Source organism: Clavelina lepadiformis, chromosome 1 (genome assembly GCF_947623445.1).
Source record: "Clavelina lepadiformis chromosome 1, kaClaLepa1.1, whole genome shotgun sequence".
Lineage (NCBI taxonomy): Eukaryota > Metazoa > Chordata > Ascidiacea > Aplousobranchia > Clavelinidae > Clavelina > Clavelina lepadiformis.
The window spans coordinates 9461569-9486676 of record NC_135240.1 but is presented as its reverse complement, the minus strand read 5'-3'; the positions used below and the strand labels follow the sequence as shown (position 1 = coordinate 9486676).

Below are 25108 nucleotides of genomic sequence, written 5' to 3'. Positions count from 1 at the left end.
ATAAAATGAGAAATTACAACGGGCCACATTGTCTAAGGCTTTCATTTAGCGGTTATTTTAAAATGAAAGATTCACTGCACGAAAGGAAAACGACGTCAAACGTTTCAAATAATCTCGTTAAATATATATAACTTATATATATCATATAGACTTACGTAACCATTGACTTAACAACGTTAAACACTATAAAAAAATTGAAAGGGAAAAAGTTTTGTCATTTCAATCCATATTCGCTACGCCGCTACAGTGTTTTCAAAATGTATGAGAGTTTAAACGTTGAATGTTTAGTATCAAAGCGTAAGCTATTGGATAACTTCAACTTTGCTATTATGTGAGGATGGCCCATTGCTTTCCATAACGATTGTTCACTCTAGTTTTAAGTAATATTTTCATTGACAAATTTATGACCCCTAGCTATGCAACCCTTTTCATGAGTGGTTTAAATAAAACACCATTCAGTCTACAAACCCGGATTTTCGACAATCGAAACGACCTCTTAAATTTATCCAACTGCCTCTCAAACTTTTATACTTTTACGTCAGCAGCAAAAAATTATCATTTACTTTTTAAAAATCTCGGTCTTTAAAAATTCTTAGCGGTCGTCAAAGTCGTACTTTAAAAAACACAGTTTAGGCGTAGCCTATTATAGATATCATCGATTGCATAATTGGGAGAGCGGGTGACATGAGAATAAGAAGAATAAATAAATAAATAATTTGTTGTTGCAAGTTATAACTTTAAAACTAGCCTAGGCCTAATAGTTGTTGAAGTTGTTGACTTCTTTGTCATCTTGAACATCGGATAAATTGGACATGTGGATGTTATTGAATAACTTATCCTAAATACAATTAATGTAAGAAATATCCCGTCAATTAATCTTAACTAAAATTTTCAGCTCTGATTAGACAACAAAGTCGAGATCGAACAGATTTAAAGTCTTATATAGCCTACGACGTAAGCTAGTCATCATTGTTGGTATTGCATAAATTAGAATGTAACGATTCTGGTCAAACATTTTTAACGTTATGATAATATTTAATTTTTCAATCCGGGTGAATAAGTACCTATTTTCTGAAGTCTGTTGTCCTTTACTTGTCAGATACCGGAAGTTTTTTCTTTCTTGTAAGTTCACTTTACTTGAGTTTTATTTCTGTGATTACAAGCCATCTGTTTACGCTTGATCATTTTCAATTTTAAAAGTAGGCTACTATCTGCATATTTTAAGCCTATCGGCTTTACCACACTTTTTCGTTCTATTCAGTGGGTGTTCTTCTCCGCGCATTAAAGTTGAGCATATTTTTCACCCTCTTTCCCACAGTCAATGTCGATAAATTCAAATGAAAAATGAATAAATAATGGTTGTTAATTTAACTGCCGTTGTTATATATATGATGACTATAATGGTTTTGATACAAATATAATGACTGTATAACCTGACGATCAAAAATTGCCAGTTGTCAAACAAAGTTATATCGAGTATCTTATGCTTAATATTTATTGAATACTTAAAATGAAATATTTGTTATTCATTACCATTTTATAACAGGTAACAAATAATAATAGATACCACAATACGGTTTACAATTGCATAGAAAAAAAACCCATACTCCAAGAAGATAAGAAAAAATTGGGTCAACACTTGTAGCGTTGTTCTACTCACAATAATGTTTTTATCAGTTCAGCTTGTTGTTGCTGTTATCTGAAGCCTGATAAGAACTTTGGGTCTAACTTGATTGTATGATGTTGACAGAATATCGCGTGATGTTTTTACTGAACTTGTTTGTTAACGTTTTTGTGTAGGTTACTCTGCGTGACAGTGTATAAATTATCAATGTGCTGGATTCTTTATGTTACATTAATGTTCTAGCTAGCCTACGACCTGCGCCGGTTTATTCAGTTATTAGAATTAATACTTGGTGCTTTTCTATGTGATTTTCTTTGGTGTTTCCACATCATGTTCTGGGCTTGACGGTTTCAATTTTTCCGATTGGCAATGTGACATTGTACAGGTAATGACATTATAGGCCTCTTAATCTTTTTATGCATTGTACACCGTGTATACATTCATGTAATGATTTGTTGTGTGACTACTGGTTAACCATAGTCTGATATTAGAATGTGTGGTACCTGCATGCAGGAGATTCTTCAATGTGTACGCCGAACTTTTTTATCTTCACATCAATTTATAATGAAGAAATAAAGAAAGAAAGAGATATAGAAATTTTATTTCACCATTCAAATAAATAAATAACACAGCTTGACAAAAAAATTGGGTCTGTTTTACTTTTGCACTCCCTTATCAGGATCGAGTATTGAGGAATTATTACGTTATACTTTCTTTTCTATTACCTCATAACTTCTTTCCATTCAAGTCTTCAGATCGTAGTGCAAAAGTATAGGAGACTCTGAAAATTGACAGTTGTTTGACATGGGGTGGCAAAAAGAAAATTTGGTTGTTTAAATGCTATTTTAAAATAAATAAACAAAAAACTGAGGCTTCAGTACATATCATCATGCTAAAAATTGCGTTTTTGCACATGATTTCCCATGGAGGACTGCCATACTTTCCAGTCGGGCTGGTTAACAATTTCAGACTGCAAGACTGTTGGCTGAAGCTTAAAATACTAAATTTTGGAATTATAGTAACCTAACCTGTATGCTCACGTAGTTGGTACCCTGTTATTCTGAATAGTTCCCGCAATCTCTGTGGTATAGGATTAGATGAGCCTAGTTACTGTATCAAAAACATACTATCTTGCTTTTTTAAATCTACAGGCTACAAGTAAATAAAACAAGTTATACTTAACATATATCAAAAAAATATATATCAGTACATGTGGACTTTGATTCTGTGTGGCATACTTTTAAACTGCTTTGTTTAGCCAATGATTTTGTAAGTATATAATTGTAACGTTTTTGCAATAAACTGGGTCGTAGAAACACACGGGCATGTTGGAATGTTAAAGATTACTTTAAACAAGCTAAACGAAATAATTGTGTTTAAATCCGACTGGTTGAATGGTACTAGCAGAAAAGTGCTTATCAGTTCACAAAGCATCTGCTTAGGTTGTTGTTACATGTGGATTTTGGTTCAACCAATCCTACTTTCATCCCACACAGGAAAGTTCGCAAAATAAAAATCTAATAGGCATAGGCAGGATTTATTCTAAAGATGTGTGAAAGGTTGTTGATGGCTCAAAGTTACAGTGATGATTCGGTTATGTTATTGTTGATAGTGTGGACCAAGGATTTGCTATTTGCATTGAGATCCGTTGTTTTAAACACAACCACATTATAAACATGTTTTGAAAATTGAATTGCATTCCAACCTTAGCTGAAAAAAAAATTGGAAATCCTCATATTTCCTTTTTATAACAGTATCTGATATCAACGTAATATAATAAGCCTGATGGATGTAGAATAAACATAGACTTGACAACAATCAGAATAATTTCTGATGATGTCTCAATCTTACCAGACAGTCTATATTAGAGAGCATAGCAGATCTTGGTAAGACCTTTTGCATTAAATGACAAAGTTGATGTGTTGATTTTGACTTGGTTGTCTCGAAAGGTAGTGAAGCAGATGTATGGTGCTACATGGCATACATTGAAAAAATTATTATAACCTGCTTTTGTGAACTTGCCAAACAAAATGATAAAAGAAAGCAAGTCATGGCTAAGTAGAATCGTTTGAAACGATAATGTATTGAATATTAAAGAAATTTGTGTATTCCTAACAACACACCGCTTCAAAATAATGACTTGTCTGCACTTGACTTGCAGAGATATGAACTCTCTGAGTGCTTTTCTGGTTAATAAAAATGTTATGTCTCTGAAATTTAGTGTTTTGATTGTATGATACTATGCTTTTCTCTGCATAATAATTTTATGTCATCACCTTGCTGTTTTTTTCCAGCCTGCTCGTGCTACTTAGCTAACAGCTACCAGTATGCTTTAGCTCTATCAGAGCTGAATAAACTAAAAGTATTTATAATTTAAAAATAGATCTGCAAGTTTGCTATACAAGCTTTAACTGCATTTGTAACATTCTGTAACTTCAAGCAATGTTTAAAAATTGCCAGGCGATAAGCCATCTTAATTGCCCTTTCAATAAAGTATCTCATTTAGTTAATCCATTTGTGACTTACTGTTTGTACGTATGTATTCAAATAGCACAGCATAAAACCATTTTGTATATATAAAGGAATTAGGCGGGTAAATCATAAACAGCTAATGTTTTATGAGATAAATAATAACTTTAAGCCTTTTTTGTAAAACTAGTGTTGTCAGCAGTCAGTATAGAAAGAATTTATTGAAAATCTGATTGGTTTAATGTATTTTAGGAATGGAATTATCATCATGCAATAAACTCCCACCAGATAAGACATGGGGTACATGCACACAGAAGTTTGGCAAGTTTATATCCAAACTCAATGAAAAACTGGTAATCAATAGTTTATTCCTTAATTTTATTCATTAAATAAAGCTATTCAACCATTTTTTTTCTTAACTCGTTTAGCTTATTTACTTTTTGACATCAATTACTTGCACTTCAACTTCAACAATGATGTTGTTGAATCAAATTATTTTGTATCGCTGACTGATATTCTCAGCACCCCACAGTAATTCTTGTATTACTGTAGTAGTTGGAATCAAAATTGATACTTTAGTTGGCTCTATTACTTGCTTAAAGTAGGCATTTTACTTGCTTAATTTTCTTGGTTTTTGCAAAGAAGCCAATTTGAACTGGACTCAGTGCTTCCTAATCCAATTTATACATTAGTAGTTCAGTCTTCAAGTAATATGCCAGTCAATGGTTTGTTACCATGTTGCCTGATGTTGGCAAGCTAACTTTTAATTTTTCTTAAAAGAATGTTTTTACAAGGAAGTGGATTATTAAACATCTGTGTCGTTTTTTTAGGATGAGAAGCCAAAAACTCACCTCAGAGAAGCAATAAAGTCATTATTGGATACGTCAGATGTTGACAATTCCAAAACGGGTGGATAAGCTTAACAAATAAACTATTCAAAAAATATATATATATATGCGTGTTTTGTATTTCTGATCTCATGTAACTCACTGTTGTAGGGCTACACTGCAGTGTCCTGATCATGAAATGTATGCTATCATTTTAAATGTTTGCTTGGAAGCTGTTTTCTCCATATTATTTTTGTGCAATGTAAACGCAAACAATTCTGTTCTTTATTGTGTTGTCAGAAACATGCCAACAAGGCCGATTTTTGGAGAAAGATACAAACACTTTTCTTGAGGTAATTTATGTGACTCTTTAATCTTTCAATTAAGTCGTCAATGCCTTTTGATTTAAAACCTGCTTCGCGCTTTTATGTTATTTTATGTATGACCCAATCTGTTTTTAAGAACTTAGCGTTATATGAATGTTTTTTGCCATACTTAACTAATACTTAATTTTAACCTGTAGGCCACTTAAAATTAACCAATACTTAGATTTATGTTATCAAACCAATTAACAGAAGTATAGGTACATGGTTAGATACTGCATCAATCTAGGTAATGCATTAGAAATTCATATTTACTTTGACACTTGAGGTCCATGTTTGTGTGAACAAATAGAGTCCGTGGTAAACAATCAGTAGTGTTTCTTGAGCCCTAATCTATTTTCTATCTTATATATACAGTAGTACCAGTATATACTTGCTAATATTATAAAAGTAGTTTTATGTTAATCATAGTTAATGTAAGAATTGTTTTATGTAAACTTCCAGGCTTTGTTTTTGATAGCATCTGTTTTGATATGGCATATCTCACTACTTGTGACCTAATTAAATTATTGGTTATATCGGTAGCCTTAAGCTGTCTTTGGTTTTGGTGTTGTACTTTAAGCTTTTATATATAACATGCAAAGATGTGTGGTTTTATTTGCCATATGACTGTCATATAACTGCCAGTGATTGTTATAAATTTTATATGCTGATAAATATAGCCAATTTTAACGATATATATGCACTAATTGCTACTTGCCAGTATAATTCATATGGAATGCGCACATATGCAGTGTTTATAAATAACAGATTGTCACATTCTTCGTGCTATAAAGGAGGTGGTTTTCAAACTTTATCCTGCTGCTGACATGTAATTATTACTGAGAAACATCTTTCTTATTTTATCAGGACATAAATGGCCTCTACATGGTACTGGATGCCACATCACAAATCTGTGTACATGCCGAGCTTTCACTGCATCAAAGTCTTAAGAAGGTAAATTAGAACAATGTTTTGATAAATTGTCAAACCTTCTGTTTTTGGTGGCATAACTGTTTTATGTTTGAAGATGCTTATGTGAGTTTAATAAATGCCCTGGCAGCAACACTTCGTACTGGATTGACTGAGTTAAGAATTTTATTTGAATTTTGAATTATGTTGTGTGAAGCCAAGTGGTAGTTTATTAGGTGGTGCTTAAAGAATTATTTGTCGTCAATTTGTTTAAATGTTTTTAACTTTAAAACGATTTAAAGACAATAAACATTTCCTACGTGACTGTCTTCAGTTTTGATCAGTCTCAACTTTACTTGCACAACACCTTGGCAAATATTTAGCAACTTTGTCATTGTGGCCCAGTTATTACCTGCATGTTCAACTCATTATTACATCACATCCAGCCTTGTGAATGTTCAACGTGTACCTGTTGTTAAGATGTTTTCAAATGGTACTTTAATTATTTTATTTTATCTCTGCGACAACATATCTATATCTACAAACACCTTGTCATGATCATGTTTATCGTTACCGGCATATAGTTTATTGCCATGTGAGATGTTTTTTGTTAAGAGCTCAATATTTGTTCTTGAAACTCGCTATTGTTTTGAACAAATCTTAAATTCTCCTGTCTGTATGTCAGTACTACATGATGTTTTAAAGTGTTCGTTTTAATTGTGCAATAATATCAGAAATTTTTCATATTACTTTGTTCACAACATGGCCTGGAGAACATAGTTCTTATTTTCAGTTAATATGCAGTATATATAAAGAAATCGTGTGTGTGTGATTTTTTTAGTAGAAATGGTATTAATCTTCGTTTTTGGCTTGCCGGTAAGAAAGTTGGTTATTTATTATTTTCAGATCCAAATTTGTGGGAAAAGGTTGGATGACTTCATTCATCCCCAAGATATTTGCCATTTTCAATCATCAATCAATGAAGCTGCCATATTAAAAGATTCAAATGGTATTTTCTTTGAAAGATTTGAATAATGTACAAGATTGATACCATTCATATTTTTATGAAAAGATCATCTTTGTTATTATTTAGTAAACAAGATAGGAAGTTAATGCTCTGTTTTTGATATTTAGTAGTATGTATAGAGTAAGGCAGGTGTCTTACCTTGTCAGATCACTGATGAATCATGGGTTGTTTGTGTGATATTTTACTTATACAATTCTTTCCCTCTTTTTAAATAAAAGCTTGGGTGCTTGGTAGTATTAGGGAGTATTGTTATTGACATGTTGAAAAGCAATAATAGTTTATTGCATACCAGTTAGAACCTAACTGCCACTTAAATAAATCATACACTTTCAAATGCTCCAATTGTAAAGCTGTTTGAATCTGTACTGACAGTTAATTTGATGACATGTTGATTTTTTTAATATTATTGACCTGATAATTAATTGCCAGTAATACTTCCTCAAGTGTAGTTTAAAAAATGGTATAGTCGTCACCTATCTCAAAGTATACTCAGATACGTGACAAGCCGCAATTCTCACCTGATCAGGCCAAAGCTTCGCCCAAGGCAATCTGCATATTTTACTGCTTTGCGGGCCAAGTTGTATCAAGTGTGTTAAACCTCAGCGCATGTTGTGGTGTCCTGATTAAGGATTGCTTATGTAAGATGTATTTCCCTGAAGTACTGAACTACTACCCGCTTTTATGGAATGCGCATTGGAGAGTTATCTTCCGCGGCTAACTTACAGAAAGTTCTGCCTTTTGTATTTGTTAAACATAACTATGTTCTTGGATGTACTAGTACTACCAAGGTGTTGTTTATTTGTATTTGTTACTCATCAGGTTATGTAAAGGTTGGTAGCTTCAAGGCAGCTTACTACAAAATAGATGGGTTTAAACAGTTTATAGACATTTCTTAAAAGCTAGTTGAATTATGACATATACGAGCTTACAGAATGGTTGTTTCAGCTTGATTTCGTCAGGGCCTTGTTATTGTGCTTTGTTGAATCACCTTGTATCAGCACCAATTATTACATTCAGATGCTTAGTTGAAACTTATAAAAGTTTTCTGGATAAAAATCATATTAAACCTTTAATTAAGAGGTACTTGTAAAAGTTCAAAGGTGGATTAAGTAGTGTATGAGTATATATGATATACTTTATTACGAGTAGAATCTAGTTGCTTATTGCTAATTGTTTACTTGTCAAGTTTAGGAATTTTATTCAAAAAGTCTCGCTTTAAAGATTGAGATAGAAGAAGAGAGAAGAAGTTGAGATAGTGATTTTGATAGTTTAGGTTTTATGAAATTAGCACGTGTAAAATTAAGTATTATTATGTTGCCTGCAACTTTTGCATTATTATTATTATATAGCATTATTATAGCATTGCTGTAAAGTATTTCATGCAATTTCTGCAAAAAACTGCTCATAATTGGCTAGTCAGCTAAAAGTGCTGAATATAGCATGTATTGTGTACAGAAATTAAATCAGCTGACCCCCTGCCTCCTGACTGTTCAGAACTTAAACCAACTGTTCTTGATACATTTGCAATTAGGGATTATAGTCTCGATCTAGTCTGTAGTTTAGATCTAGGAAAACCTACCCTAAAATAGATCAAAATTTATATCATGCCCTTTTGTACTTTTCTCAGTTGGTTTGCGCATATGTGATGCGTTTGTAAATCTGTTACACCTGTCTCATTGTTTCATTTTGCTATAGTAAGTATTTTTCTGAATTATTATTATTCTTAGATCTGAATTTACCAACAATTACTCATTTAAACTAATAGGCCTATAATTTTAAATCTCCTTCCATGTCACACATGAATGGAGTGCTGTATTTCTTATACTGCGGGACATCCTGTCAATAAGTTCACAAAAGTCAAATGTTACAACTACTTGCTGCCTCTACTTGATTGTAAATCACATTGTTTATATTCGATTGTGATGTTTTAGAGTGTGACAATGATGTGAAGCCAAGTACATTTACCAGTCAATTTCTTCTGAACCCCGCAAAGGACGATCCTATAAAAGAAACTGCTATTTCTGGGGTTGCTCATCTTGACGCTAAATGCTTTGGTTTGAGTACGTTGGCTCAAGCAGAGGAGAACTCATCTAGGAACGGTATGGTATGATATGTTGTTTGTGCCATTAATACAATGCTGTTTGTATTTTGTACAGTAGGCATTTGGGATGTGTTGAATCAGACACGAATACAGATATATTGCACTAAAATAAACAATTTTTGTTATTCTCACGAATCTGAATCTTGCAGGCAGATTTGGGCCAAATCGTTTATTTTACATAAAGCAAGAAAGCACCAGCAAAACATTCAAGTTTTTTTTACAAAACTTTTAGAAATTTTTAGTTTTTTCAGTTTTAGAATACTGTTGAATTGTTTGATTCACTGACAAGGCAGCAGGTTTTAGCATGATCAATTACTTTGATAAAACAGAATAAGCCAGGTCAGAAAATTCATGTTTGCATCAATACCAAATTCTTATGTTCGTTTTATCAGAAATCCAAGTTTTCCAATTTGGCCTATCAGTAATAGATACAAAACTGCGTAAGAGGTATACCTTGGTTTTTGGGTTTTTACATGTTATGTAAAAACATGTAATGGCTGTTGTAATATTTAATTACTTTTTACAGTACACTTCTTGTATTTGTGAAGTTTTTATCATTGGTTATGTAGTTTATACTCTTCACAAATAGCATGTATTAACAGTCAGTATAAAGCAAATATTTTGTCCAATACTATTCGGTCTTCATTTAAAGCATGGTGATAATTTTACCATAATCAACAAGTCTTCCTTCTTAAATTCCTAGACTTCAAGCAATACTTTATGTGCCTTGCAATTTTCCCTAAATCAATGCCTCCCCCACTGCCTCTGGTGGTTGATGTCACCACAAAAGGGCCTCCAAATCAAACGATAACTACAAGAACAGAAATTCCACAGCCAGAAGGTTTTTACACAAGGCAGGACATCAAGGGTAAGCAATTTCACAGTCATTTGTGAGAACTACTTCGCAAGAGATCAATATTTTAAACAGGAATATTAAACTGTTGTAAAAGTAAACCGTAAAAATTGGCAAAAAATTGTCAAAATATTATCTTTACCTGTTTAGGTGCTTTTACCGGTATTGACACCGATAATTTGGGCTTGCAGCCCAGTAAATGTAGACGGTCATGTGAGATGCAGGAGCTCATTAAGTGTTGCGTTAAAAACTTCCAGGAACCCCGACAAAATGGAAATTCTTTGAAACAGATTTTACTTAAGCAAGGTAATGTTTGTTAATTGATTTTAATCAGAAAAGCATTTAGTCAAGGTTTTTTTTAAAGTGTGAACTAGTGCAAAAATCAGTCTGTCTTATACGAAAAAGCTCAATAAACTGGTGAAAAAAAAGTTTTGAAAACAGTATCGGTGGTTAGGTAATTATCACAAAAAGTATATTTGGTAAATTGGACAGTGATAGTGGCATGCTCAGTGGAGATACTAATGATCAAGATGCATGACAACAATGACCTTTGCTTGAATTATAGAACAAAGTGCAAAGTGTTTTTTGATGCTAGTCTTGTATCAAATAAAAAGGAGAATCATTCTAAATAGCAAAACGTAGCTTATGTAGAACTACTAAACACCAGAATATATCTAATGTAGCCACTACTATAGAAATGTGGCAAAATGTAACTAATGCAACTAATGCACCCCCCCAGCTATTTAAGGTTCAATTACTGTTGTACTTTTGGATTAGAAGGTTGATTTAGATTAGATTAAGGTAACAGTGTTATAAAAATTGAGTTAGGCTAACAAAAAAGTTGAAAACCAGCCAACACACCTGATAAGAAAAAACAGTAAGCCCGCACTTCTTCAATTGAAAGTCATTTGAAAAGATGTTCTACTTTTCAAAGCACTAGATTTTTTGACACATTTGCAACTAATGTGAAGATGAAATTATGGATCATGGCCGCAAGTGTAAATGAATTGTGTTCTGTATTCAAATTATTTTGCAAACAAACAGAATAACTCTAGGAAGTAAAAACGGCACTGATGTAGATGAACTACAGTATTACAGACAAATTCTACTTTTTATCAGTGATTTTCATGAAATGTGTCTCTCAGGTAATGATGTAATCAAGTAGGATACCAATACCGTGCAGTAGACCTACTGGAAACTAGGTCACAGCTGGACTATTAACTGAATACAGATTAACTTTACCAAAAAACCTGCCAATCACTAAGCTACCTGACTGTCCACTGAACAAAGGTCATCCATTGCAATTGCAAACAACCAGAACAAATTATGCCAGTTGAAATATGGCACCCCTACTGTTGCATTGATTAGGATACTAAGATTTTTTAATTCTGTGACTAGTCAATGTATCTAAATATGTTATTTGACACAAAATAGACTTTTTCTTGCACTAGCTCCATTGTTAGTGCAGTTGCAAACTCAGTTAAATTGTTTTTATTGTCATACATTTTAGGTAAAAGCTTGGGTGCCTTTTGTGTAATTGGAAATCCTGTTTTTAGTTTTAAGACAAGGGCAAGCAACGAGTCCCGCGTATAAGTTTCTCTTTCGGAATGGCACATATGTCACTGCCCAGACCAAGAGCAAGCTGATGGGTCCAGGCCAATCTGGAGAGCCCCCCTTTATTATGTCAATTCACACCATTTACAGGTAATTAACTGGTCTGTAATTTATGATCTTGCCAAGGGATTAGCTGAGCATTTACTAACCAAAGTCTGTTTGTTTGTTAGTTGGTTGATTGATTTGTTTTTTGTTTGCCTTATTTTGTCGTTAAAATGCAGCTTGTAGTAAGCACCAAAGATTTGTCAACAAATTTTCTTTTTTTCTATTTTTTACTTTTGAATGTACTCCAATGCAGGTAATTTCTGTTGAAAATATTTACCTGTGGCATATTCACTGCAGGATTTTTATCACAATGTACAAATGTTATTGTTTCCTTTTACTTTGATACCTGCAATGCATGATGCTGCATTGGGGGTAGGATAGTACACCCACTATGGCACTATGCATGTGCATGCGCCATTTGACAGAAGCGCTGATGGAATCCTATAATGTTATGATTCACAGTCCTGGTATTACTAATTGGGTCATTGGTATGTATTAGGTGTGGAGAAAATTATGTCACAAGTGGGCAGTGTTGCATCGTTCCATTGACAGCAGATTAATATGTTAATTTGTGGTAAACAATCATTTCTGAAGCTTTTAAGTGATTTTTTTGGCGTTATAAAAATTTGGTTTTAGGTTTATTATTTTTTAGAAGCAACAGATTCACAGTAGACTTGACATTTAAAGTACTCTACTGTTGTTTGCATCCGCTAAAAACTTACAGTTTTGTAAATCATAGTGCCAATGCTTTTGGCTTACCTTTATAATACATCTTGTAATGGACGAACTTAGTGTAAGTTTGTTTAAAAGTTAACACTAATTCCATTGAAATGAATATTACATGTAATGTGCATATTATTGCGCTATTAAACCATTTGTTGCACATAACAAAAGATTTTAGTGAGCTACCTAACAGCTTCTCATAAATACATTTTTAGATTACATATGCTTCATTGGTTTTAATTTCAAAACAAGCATGAAGGTTACTCTGTCAACCAAGAACTGTTTAATTTAAAAGTATCAGGTTTTTGTCAATTTTGATCTGAATATTTAAGATACAGGTCAGCTTAACTAGGGCACGTCTTTGTTCATCATGAACAATTGAGCAAAACTTGCATTGCACAAGAGCTTTCTAAATCTTGTATGGTGACGCTTTAGTGACAGGAAATGACATCAGAGCCAACGTTATTCGCCAGATGATAAGCATAGGCGAGGTATATCTGAAAAGTAGACATTAAATGCGCGAATCTGGGCCAGCTTAAAACATTTCCATAGTTTTCGTGTTGAGTTAGCGATTGGTTAATTCAAGGCAGTGTTCTTGTCACAGCACTACCAATGTTTGCTTGCTAGGTAGGCCAGAATGGTTTTTGGTTAGTTATTTGTTTAGTGAGCCACTCGGTGCAGTAATAATTTACGAAAAAATAGGTCGATGTTGTTAAACCCTAATCTTGACACTTGTTTACATAAAAGGAAGTCCTTTTTGAAGATTGCATGTGAACATTTAGTCTTTGTCGTATTATATGGAAGTAGTTTGTAGTAACTGGTACTGTACTTAAACGTCATAGGATACTTAGACTTGAAATACTTTTGAGCAGTTAGTATTCTGCTTGCTGTAAGCCTTTGTCACATCTTAACAGCTTGGTTTAGGGTTTTAAATTCATTCGTCTGCAAACTTATCATTGTAAACTATTATTTATAAAAAAACAAAGAGTTATAGCTTAAGAAAGTCTTGTTACTTCTAAATATTTTAGGAGTTTGGTGTGATTTTTGGTATTAACCATTACCATACTTTGCACCAAGATTTTTTGTGGACTACAAGTCCAGAATGGATATTAACTAAGCCAACTGTAATGCAACATATTCTTTTGTTTGCCAATAATTAAATTTTCAAAATCCACGTGTTAAGTTAGCGTAAAGAAACCTGAAGGCTAATCCATACTTCAAGCTTATATAGCTTAACTGCTTTTAGTGATTTCAGTCTCTGATGTTGTACTTAACCGCAAGAACATGTACTGATTATGTGCCATAACCAAGTGCTTTTATAGTTGTCATGGTGTAACCAATATTGTTATTATAGGCAGTAGTGTATACTACACTGTTGCAGACTGTGGAGATGATTTACTTTTTTTACATTTTTAATTATGAACCTAGCAGACACATGTACAAGCATCTGTCATATCTGGTAGAGTACTTTTACAATAAATGGAACTGGAAGTAACTAGTTTGAAATTTTGCATTGAATTATCTTTTCAGTAATAATAAAGCCCAATTTATAAAAGGGTAGTAAGATTAAGTGTATTTTAGCTTAGCTCATGATGGTAACGATTCATATTGTTTTGACAAATCAGGAAACTGCTTGCTTCCTATAAGTTACAGAGAGCAGCATTCTTTTGTAAAATTAATGCTGCTTTTTTATCTAACAGTGTTTTGGGTTTGCTGTTTTGTTTGTGGTAGTTGAGATCTGTAGCTATTTGTTCGCCTTAAATTTTAAAACAACTTGTTGAACTATATAAATGAGAGCTTTATGAGCATAGTTCACATATTTTCTTTCTCAACTTAAATCCCGCAAGTTTAAACTCTTTATTAAATTTACCAAGGTGGTTTTATAATATTTGTTATGAAGCGCATGTCGACCACTTCAAAGTTGCACTTTTCCATTTAAAACGAATCTGATCTGTTATATTACACTTAACACTTCTGTTTTAAATTCAAAATTTTCTCAAAAGCACTTTATTTAACCTTGCAGAAACGTTACCATAGAAAATTATTTATTTATTAAATCCACAATATCACACCATATCCAGGTAATGCTATGACCATCACCTAATTAATGTAACTTGCTAGTGAATATCGGAAGAATTCAGTATTTTAAATATTAAAGTATAATTAAGCGCTGTATAAGTATAAAAAAGTATTGTATTGCATTTTTTAAGTTTGATAATCATTGAAATTTAGGTGTATATAGTTATAGCCTTTTAACGTTTTTATAATGTAGTATAATTGAGGTAGTTTTTGACTAGCCAGAGTGGATGATTCCTTTTGATTTTTGTTGGTAGTTATTGGGCTAAAAATTATATTTAGCAATTGCAGTGTTTTTGACAACAAATTTCTGTTTTTTGTAAAGCAGTAAGATTGAAGCAAGAACTAACGCCATAGCCATTAAGATCTAAAATGCCGCGTTTTCAGTTGTAGCTAAATAACAGGAACCAGTACGATGCATTGTTGTTACCTTATCTCTAAGAGGCATGCATGTGCAGAAAGCCATAATGATTAGACATGCTTAAACATTGTACATTGTTAGCTTGCATGGGCAACATCCTCTCATTTTTTATTGAAATAAACAAGTAGCATTTGTTAAATAAGCCTGATTTCGAGATTAACTCATTTTTTGTCCCTGCAATCAAGACTTTCTTCATCAGAGTAATAGAAACATAAAACTAAGAGAAACTTAATTTTTAGTTTCAGTTATTTTGATGCTTTTTAAGCCAGGCAAAAGTTAGTGCCTAATGCTTAATTCAGTCAATAATTTTAGACAGCAATTTCCCTCCGGAATGCCTGGTAGAGAGCAGTGCATTAGAAAGACGTTGCTATAAAGATTACTTACCAGGTTTAGGTCAGAAATTGAAACTATTCTAGCGGCTCTAACTCACCAATAAAAATTTATAATGAGGCAAATGATTTTGTTATGTACTTAGTTGCTGTGGAACTTCAGTTATTTAATAACTTTTGAATGTATTACAGAGATGGAACGTTGCAAGGCCTTGATCTTCAAGGATTGCCGCCGTCAATAAGAAGTATATTGTCAGGTGCGTGTTTAATTCTCAACTTATATTTACTTGAAAGCTCAGAATTAAACTCTGCTGTGTAAGTCGTTATTTTAATAACTGCTTATACGATGCTTGATGAACTAAATTCCGTGGTATTACGCCATTGCAAAACCGCGTTGTGCTTACCCGTTGTATATATTATACTTACTTGCAGGTCCTGTTGTTATGGAAACACCTTCTACGAGTTGCCAGGCAATTACAACATCATCATCATCGACATTTTCTCCAAATAAATTTCTAATCTCTAGTCATTACACTGTCACAAGAGCGACAACTGTAAGTTATATGTGTCCTTACAAAGTCTAATTGCCACTTTTGTTTGCTGATTTGAATTACTAATTATCACAGATTATTATTGCAATTATATTTGCTCTTACGTTTGCGTTCAATGGAATGATTATTATATTGTTGTCGAAAAAATGTACCAGAACCTTTGATCAGAATTTGCAATTAAGTGTTCACTTCATAATGATATCGCGTTAGTTTAATTGACGTCAAGTGCTTGGCTTCGTTTCAGACATTTTTTTGTACATTCAGACTGCAGTATACACAAGTCATACAACATCGCATTCTTGGTTGCAAAACAACAATCCTCGCCCTTGCAACAGCATGGAAGTAGCGCGCCAATTGCTCGCCAGTAGCGGAGTGAAATGCAACGCAGAGGTAGTGACAGATAGATTAACGTAATATACCCGAAAGTATTTAGATGTTTTCTGTATGTTTCTTGTCTGATGGAGAATCTTGACAATGTTTAGACAGTCAACAAGGTGATGTCGCCGCCTCCGCATTTAAACGGTCATCTTGTCCACGCCGTTGGTAGTTTGAAATCACCAGCCTATCTCAATGAGCTCTTGACCTCAGTATCTTCGGAACTCTTCTCATCAAAGTCTACTCAGGAACCAGCAAATATATCAGGTAGGCTACGTTTGGTTTAAGCGAGTATATTAAGAAACAGATTGTGTGCGGTGATCTTAGCAAAGGTAATGTTGACGCAATTCACACATTTTTCAGCTTCCACCGCTTCGTTAAGTGACGGGAGCTTGTCTGCCAATTACCCTGGGCCTCCTTGCATTGATATTTCTCGCTTGTCAAAATTCAACAGTCTTCCTACAACTATGTCCACCGCTACGCAAATGGTCGTCAATGGCATAACTACCATGCGCAAAGAGGCCGCCGTCACAACAACAATGTGCAGTATTGCAGCTAATGACAACGACAAGAAAATTGACCAGAATAATAATAAGGTTATCGACGCGTCCAATAAACTCCAGGGAAGAGTGTGTACTCCTCCTGAAAACAGCTCTTTGACTTATCAGCCTACATCCTTGCGTCCTCGGAGCGCATCTGTGAACACCAGTCCTCCAACAGACGGAGTAGGCTTGAAAAGGAGCTCATCGACCATATCGCAAGACAGCGGCATCGGCGAAATTACGGCCAAGTCCTTACGGAAGCCATCGAAAGAGAGCAAGGCCAGTTCCACCGAAAAGAAGAACAAAATTCTCACTCAGTTATTGAGCTCTCACGACATGGAAGAGAATAAAACACTTATGTCCACCGCTCTGAGGAACCTACGCAGTTCCCCGTTGAAGATGCACTCGCCCGAGTGTTCTTCCAACGACAATGGCCTGTCTGCCAAGAGAATAAAAACCGAGAAAGTGTCGCAGATGCCTCAAACTGGTCCACCAGTTAGCGCTCAGTCGCCGATGCTGGTTAAATCCAAGGCGCCGTACACCTTGAATTTGAACAGAACTGCCGCCTGTAGCCTGCCATTTAATGCAGCGAGCATATATTCGCAACCCACTGTGCCATTATCAGAAAACTTTCCACTCACTGATGCGACATCGAGCACCGAGAGCAGTCAAGCGTCGGCCGTTATACGCCAGCGTTTCAGCGCTTTGACTTCTGTTAGCCTGGAAGAATCGCAGGAATTACACGAAATATTGGAAAACTTCAGCGACATAGACGAGTCGCCGAGCAATCAACAAACGCAACAAAATCAGAATTATTCCGATTTTCAGACGCAGTTGAGCAACAGTAGTTTAAGCGGAGGCCACATAGCGTTTAATCAACCCAGCATAATTGATAATATGATGGCCGGTAGCCAGGTGATGATTATTAATGTTTATGTCATTTTACTCTCGTTAAACATGAATACTGCTGGTGCAAATCGCCACCATTAATTTAAAACTTTGCCATGACATGAATTAATTAATCAAATTATCGATCTTGTTTGTTAACGATTTTTTGACATGTTTCTCTGCAGACCAACCTTGCGATGCAACAGACGAATATGCAAGGTAACGGAAGGACCTTATTTAAGTGTTTTGTTTAGATCTTTTACTGTTTATATAGAAGCGTGATTTAACTGCATTAGGTTGCCTTTTATGGTCATCTGTGTCACCAAATCGGCACGAAAGCATGGCTAAGTCAGCAGGTTCCTCAACCGACCTTTTACTTTCCACAGACCCTCTCACCAGTCCCAATTTCAACCAGCCACAGATGATGACCTCACCGCTGTCCAATAATATACCTAGTGTCCTTAACCCTAATCGACCCATGAATTTGCCGGCTAGCGTTACCGTAGAAGGCCCACCCTATACTAAACTAGTCCCAACTGGGCAAGAAATGTGCCCAAATATGGTGGTAAGCACATCGGGTATGATGAGTCCCCGAATGCAGCAGCCCCAGTCTTCCACTCCATACAGAGGTGAACTGTCAACCCTGGAGTCGTGGGAAGGCAAGGAACCCCTGGTCGATTTAGGGACTCACCCTCTCCCGGCCGGTATCAACCCCCGAATGGCGATCCCTGTTCCACAGAATAGCAGTAAGTTTTAATATTTGTGTTCACTTGATTTTTGCCAATTATTTGCTAATTAATTGTTAATTCACCAATTACTAAAAATAGAAGCAACGTTGTTATCTGTAAGGTATCTTGAGCGATACGACGAGAAAACGAAATAGCAAAACACAACAAAACATTCTTTTCGGACAAACGTCATAAATGTATTGTAACTTATGTAGTTCTAGTTCATTGGCTAAGGAAGAAGAATAGCAATGTGCTCGAAAGAAGATAGCACTTTTACTTATGACTACCGTACGTCATAGCCGAACTGCGGCCGTATTATAGTTTCTTTCAACAATTGTCTATTAAATTAAATAACACCCACATTTCAGACAAGAAATATTTCACAGCTGCCATCATGAATGGACCGAATATTATGAAAACACGACCCAATATAATCGCTGGCGGTAACACTCAGGTACGTAGAAATGCGATCGTTTATGTTGAAGTTGACACGCTATGCTTAGACGGCTGAGCTAAACATATTTGTGTAGAATGGTGTGGCTTTTCCTAATCCCCAATCCCGTATGATGAATTCAAATCAGGGACAAACCTTGGCGCAACAGGTAACTATCTTTATATCGATACTGTTACTGTCTTTGACTTCGCCTATGAGGCAAGATCATACCGTCTTGTTGCTGTTTTACCCAAGTTTCCTGCGCGTTGCGTCGTTGTCAAAGGGCAAGTATTTGCAATCTATCCGACCGAGTTTCGGAAAACTTTTTCAACAACTTCGTTTTTACTTTAGCCGTTGAATGCGAACGGCATGATGACGCCCAGCGCTTCACCTGGTGGTTTTTCCCAAACTCGTCCGAGTCCAACTATGAACGATCCTTACCGCACTCTGTATAACAATACGAGTAACACGGTAAGTACTACTGTACTACTGTTTATTTTTCTACAAATTTTGATCTAATAGTAATGTGCTTCATAGAATGTTGTTTTGGAAAGAAAAATTTGTAAGGTCTTTTTGAAGCCCTTTACAGTACGTAACACTTTTTAAGCGCGCGTCGCTTTTCGCTGAAGATGACGTCACTTGACGCACAACACGACAACCCCTAAATAGACCACGATGCACAGAAAATGACATCACTGGTTGCTTTGGTTAAAACCAAAAATATAGCAATATGTAGTTTTTTAGTTACGATTTTGGTATAATAAGTGAGTTAATATTGTTCACCGTGCCACAAGAACTTATTTTAAAATGACGAAACCATAGACGTTGACATACAGCTACCCACACATATTCACGTTTAAATACTATTACAACACTGCAAGTGAACACTTACTCACTATCTCAGCCCAGGTGCTGCACAAGACACACCCAGCGGCAAAGTGAACAGGTCACCGCAAGTATGGCTGCTTGTTACCGATTTGTCAGCAAAGTCCTTTGCATTTAATCCATTGTACGCGCTGAATAGTGATTAAGGTTGCTGATAGTGTAATAAAGTTATAAGCCCGTAAATACGCGAAGACGTTTTTTTGTCGCGAAGTTGTGTAATGCCACTTACAGCAGCCCTTAGCCTACAATTACTGAGTTTTGCGCGCCGCAATGGCGCGTTTGTGGTGGAAATTACAAGCGCTTGGAGCTGTAAGTGGTGGGAATTATCATAAGGATTCTGATATTGTAGTTTTCATTTTAAAATGGCTTAAACTACTCATGTAAAATGCAAATTGTATACATCAGATCAATTTTAGAGGTATATTTATTATAGTGCGATAATGTGTTCAGTATTACAAATATTATTCCCTAACCCGCTATATTTCGGACACACGAAAACTAATATAGTAAAACACCCTCATTATAAATACAACCGAAGTGCTTGAATCTTGAACAATTACTTAAAATGTACAGAAGTTTTTATACGACTGTATAAATAGCTAATACTAAAAGAATTTATTCAGGTGACGCAAATAGTTCGCATAAAATATTTGAAAGTCTTCTTAGGTTACACCATTTAACCTTTTTAGAGGGACTGAAATTCTAAAGACTGAGAGTCTGGACCCTAAATTCTGAACACATTCTATCAAACCACGTTGTAAAGGAAGTATTGTAATGTGTACAGTTATGTGTGTAATTTTTCACAGTTTAATGGAGCCAAAACTTCATAAAAATTACCAATATGCTTATTTTGTTTGAACAAGTCATGTAAAACAAAAGTTTGGTAACCCATGGCTAACAATTGTGAAACACCGTAAGCACCAATTTTATAAAGTTTTATATTCCCACTGTGATAAATGATCCGTGTGTTTTAGACCTACTTGCCTAGTTATGCGTGTCGACTTAGTTAAAGAGTTAGTTCGTTAACTACTGTACATTGTGCTGTTGGCAAATAGGTAGTTGTGCCTATTATTTATTGTAAGTCTGGTAAAGGTTCGTCGATTTTCTGATAAACAAAGTTTGTGGTTTGATTATGTAATCCCATTTCGGTATAAACGATTGGTGTGACATGGCACACTATTTTGTAAAAGGAACAAAACAAAAAAGTTTATTTGTAATTGCAACATTGTTCCTTTCACCTATTGCGATTTGAGCTGTTTGGTTGTTTCTTGGAATCCTTTTTTTGTTACTGGCGAATTATGTAGAACTATTACAGTGTTATCTTATGACGGGTAACGGTGATCTGCCGAAATCAACTGACGACCCAAAATTGGGTCGCGACCCATAGGTTAAGTGCCGCTGATGTACAGCATTTTATTTGGCAGGAGACGGCCACCAACAGCAATCTTCGCTCACCGTTTCTCCGGCAGCAACAGCAGCAGGTATGACGTCGGTTTTGACGTAATAATCTCAGCATAATCCATTTCCGGCGTGGTCAGTTACGTTGATATCCCTGCAGAAAGATTTGTGCAATACCGTGCTAAAAATAAATGCTATGTCTCATCTTGTCAATTACGTTGATGTCTCCCGCAGTTTAGTCACAACAAACAAGATAATAAAATCATCAAATTGTCGCTTGTACAAGTTAACCGGTTTCTGGGCGTATCTGCTATACATGCTTTTTGAGGTTTGTTAACCACAAATTTTGAATAGCAGCGTCAGCAAAAAAGCTCTGTATGATCACGTATAATTAATTAATCATTGAAGCTTATTGTTGATTTATTAAGTGTTTCATATTTACCTTTTCAAAATGCGCTAGCCCTTTCCTGGAATATACAAGTTAAAGCTCAACTAAATGATAGTTTGAACATTAGAAAATTTTCCGAAAACGTTTAATTGCGGTTTGCATGTAGTTTGTTGGTTCCTTGTGTTTTTTTGGTAACACTTCGTCTTCGTCAGTCGTAAAACTCATAAACAATATATTCAGTGAATTAAATGATTTTTGTTAAGTTGGAAAATTGTGAAGTAAGAAACTTGCTGCTATTGCGCCCGTACTTGTAAAATTTCATTACTAACGTTAAAAGGAAAAGTTCTCATAAAAATTAGGTTTAACGTTTAATTAACAGTCGCCACATATCGCGCTGCTGCTGCTCGCAAAATGCCAAGGTTCAGCTATTTGTCACGTGATGCCAAGATCTGTTGTTTTTCACCTCGAGCGCCTTATTTTAAGGCTCTTTTGTATTAATTGACCACGTCTCTCAGCTTTCTTGTCCTTTTTTATAGCTACACCAGGAAATGCAATACACGTTTAACGTGACACATATTGTGACGTAATAATAGATATACACTATAACCATCCAACAAACCAGCTAGCAATTTTGATTTATTGCATAATTGTTTTTCGCAACAATACCGTCAAGCGCTGTACTTTTCTACTGTATAAGGTTATGTGTATTATTATTACTACTGGAACACTAGAATAGATATAACGCTTTAGTACCACTATAGACCTAATACACTGAGGTTCTTACGCAATATGAAAAGTACAGACACCAGTCATTACGTTGTCGATACACAAAAAAGCATATTTTACGTAATAGGAAGCCGATACCGCTGAATTAGATCTATTTTGTTATGTTTTCGTGTAACCCTAAATTTGCTTACAGATCCAGCCAGTGCGAAATGGATTACCGGGGAGCAACCCGCAGTATCCCTGCAATGCTCAGTCTGTGGGGTCAAGGATAATGAGCCCCAAGGCAAATGACATGATGAAGGCAAGAAGGTAAGCCTCCATATGAGTTGTGACATTGGAATAACTTCCAGTTGAATTTACTTGCAAATCGCTGTGATTGTGTAGTCCGCGGTACTCAACGTACGATAATTTATACAGGACGCAAGAGCCGCTCAATGACATGCAGCGAGTTATGACGTCACCAAACAGCCAGCATTTTTACGGATCAGTCGGTTCACCGCAGTTGATGCCAGGTAAGAAAGAAATTGAACCATTGCGCTTTTTGTTTGTCGCATAGTTTCCCTGTTGTCGCAATTTTTGCACAATCTTTAACTGAACGATATTAACCCATTTCAATGCGTACTTGTAGGTCAAATACCTATGAACAGTTTCTCGCCCATGAAACCGAGTGGCTTTTCCCCGAACCCGGGAATACAAATGGCCGAGGACACTCACGCGGGGTCGGTAAATTTCTATTCTGCGATGCGACCCACCCCTACAATGCTGCCGAAAGTTAACGGCCAGTATAATGGAGTTATGGGTGTGTACAATAACAATAACGTCAGCATGATGATGCCACCGAACCAGCAGCAAATTACCGCAAACAATCCAAACGTATCCATGACGACACCGGTTGCTAAAACGACCTCAAAACGCGGGAAAGGCCGCGCTAAATCGCGCCGAAACAGCAAAGCAAAATCTACAGAAGACCCACCATGGGTCGACATGGCGTCCCCCAGCGGTTATAACCCGGGCCCGTTACTGCAGATGACGATCGGTGACAGGGTGCAGCGCCCCCAAGCGACGTTTAAGCCATCATACAATGGTGTGCGTGCAATGACGTCTTCGATGAACATGGGTATGACGCAACAGAACCAGATAGGCACAACCCAGACTTTGAATCTAAATGCATTTCTGAGTCAGCACAAGCAGAGTAGGAACGCCAAGCAAGAGGTAAAGCTCACTTGAGTCCACTGAACAACTGTCTGAAAGCTTTTGTGCATCGTTTGCTTTTGTCACTAAAAGTTAAATAGTTAAAAAGGTGTTTTACCAAATTTAACTTGAAATCTAAAGTATTTTATATTGTCTTCACAAAGTTCATCAGCCAAATATTAAACTTTTTCTAGTTTTCCCTTGACTCTCTCGCTAGTGATTCGACAAATAATGTCGGTATGACGCCGTCTTCGTCGCTTGATTGGCCACAAATGGACGACTTTAAGACAACTATTGGAAATATAACATCACCGAATTTCTCAAATGGCGTGATGTCTGAGGTAAAACCTAACTTGATGAGCTTTCAAGTGTTTTATTCTTGTAGTTAGGCTGTGTTACTGTCACAGTGTAAGTTACAATGGAGGAAAGTTTTTCACTGCGCTGCAGCACTACCATATCATCGATAAGGGCGCTATATAGAAGCAAAAAAGTTAAAATCACGATATGTTTATTGTTCATAGGTTCCTAACCTTTCTTCGCAATCCAACTCACTAGCGCTTTCTGGCGGCGGCATGCAAAGTCCGCTTTCATTGGAAAACAGTAACTTGTTTCTTCCGATGGATTCTGCTGCGAATGATTTTGCATTGAACACGAACGTAAATAACAACGTGAGCTCAAGTGTAACTCATCCGTGCAGGTATACGGGGTCAGTCGCTTCCGCCTCCATACTTTCTCTTAATAACTCGACAACGTCAAGCGAAACGGTGACGTCACCAGAGGCCAGGAGAGCCGCACAACGTACGAAAAGTATCCAGAAAAACAGCTTGCTGGCCGAACTTCTCACAAGGAAAGATCCATGAGTTCAAATATTGTCAAAGTTTTTCTAAGAAAAGTGCCGCGCAAAAGGCCGTGATTCTGCTACGTTTTTTTATGCCAGTTTTTCACAATGCGTTTATTTTAATTTTATCATTTCGCTTAAGTTATCTTTAAGTGCATATGCAGCGCTAAAACATGTTTATTGGAAAATAAACTATTACATACGTAGTTATATATCCACGAGTATATAGCGTTGCGCTCGCACTGAAGCCTATTTTTTTGTGGAAACGTTTGATCCATCAGAAATACGACCTTAGTTCGGTCGCAGAGTGAAACCCCATGTTCCTTACACTTGTTGAGCGTTTAGTGATTTAACTCGATGTTGATGAGCGTGAAGCGTGTAAACTTGCTGCGATATTTTTGTCGTTTTATTTATTTGTTGGTGCTAGAAGATGTCAAACGTGCAAGAGATTTATTTAATTTATTCCTGTTATATATTGCCTCTCTATTGAGATAATAGCTTATATCGTGTTGTTGCTGAATTCGGTAGATAATTTGATATAGTGATGGAGTTTGAATTTTTGTTTGCAACTGGATTTTGGTTGCAGAGTTTACTCTTTTAAACCATTACACAGAATGCCATGTTAGAGATATTTTTTCCGCTTTTAGCAACTGCTGTGAAACGCACAATATCACAAATTTGACTCATTTTTAAATTGTGTCATAATCGCTTTACGTCGGATTATCTTCTGTTAAGTACTGTTTTATGACTGCTATTACAAACTTTTTTCGACTTTACAATCA

General features: G+C 35.6%; 1 protein-coding gene across 4 annotated transcripts; it reads left to right on the top strand.

Moving 5' to 3' along the window:
• The first annotated feature begins 1707 nt into the window (after positions 1–1707).
• Positions 1708–25105, top strand: LOC143447167 (uncharacterized). 4 transcript variants are annotated; one of them, XM_076947244.1, is made up of 26 exons: positions 1709–2009; positions 4346–4446; positions 4924–5002; positions 5221–5273; positions 6153–6239; positions 7101–7203; positions 9153–9320; positions 10026–10190; positions 10326–10481; positions 11732–11879; positions 15576–15640; positions 15816–15937; positions 16199–16324; positions 16417–16576; positions 16673–17766; positions 17925–17958; positions 18126–18485; positions 18854–18921; positions 18998–19069; positions 19252–19371; positions 21210–21266; positions 22491–22606; positions 22715–22809; positions 22926–23509; positions 23683–23829; positions 24010–25105. In XM_076947244.1, exons 2-26 carry the CDS (start codon positions 4348–4350, stop codon positions 24346–24348), a joined length of 4617 nt encoding a protein of 1538 aa, XP_076803359.1. In that variant the 5' UTR covers positions 1709–2009; positions 4346–4347; the 3' UTR covers positions 24349–25105. The 4 variants fall into 4 exon arrangements, with proteins under 4 accessions (XP_076803439.1, XP_076803359.1, XP_076803277.1 ...); XM_076947162.1 differs by having other exon boundaries at positions 18836–18921; XM_076947324.1 differs by lacking the exon at positions 21210–21266 and having other exon boundaries at positions 1708–2009; positions 18836–18921.
• The last annotated feature ends 3 nt before the right edge of the window (positions 25106–25108 follow it).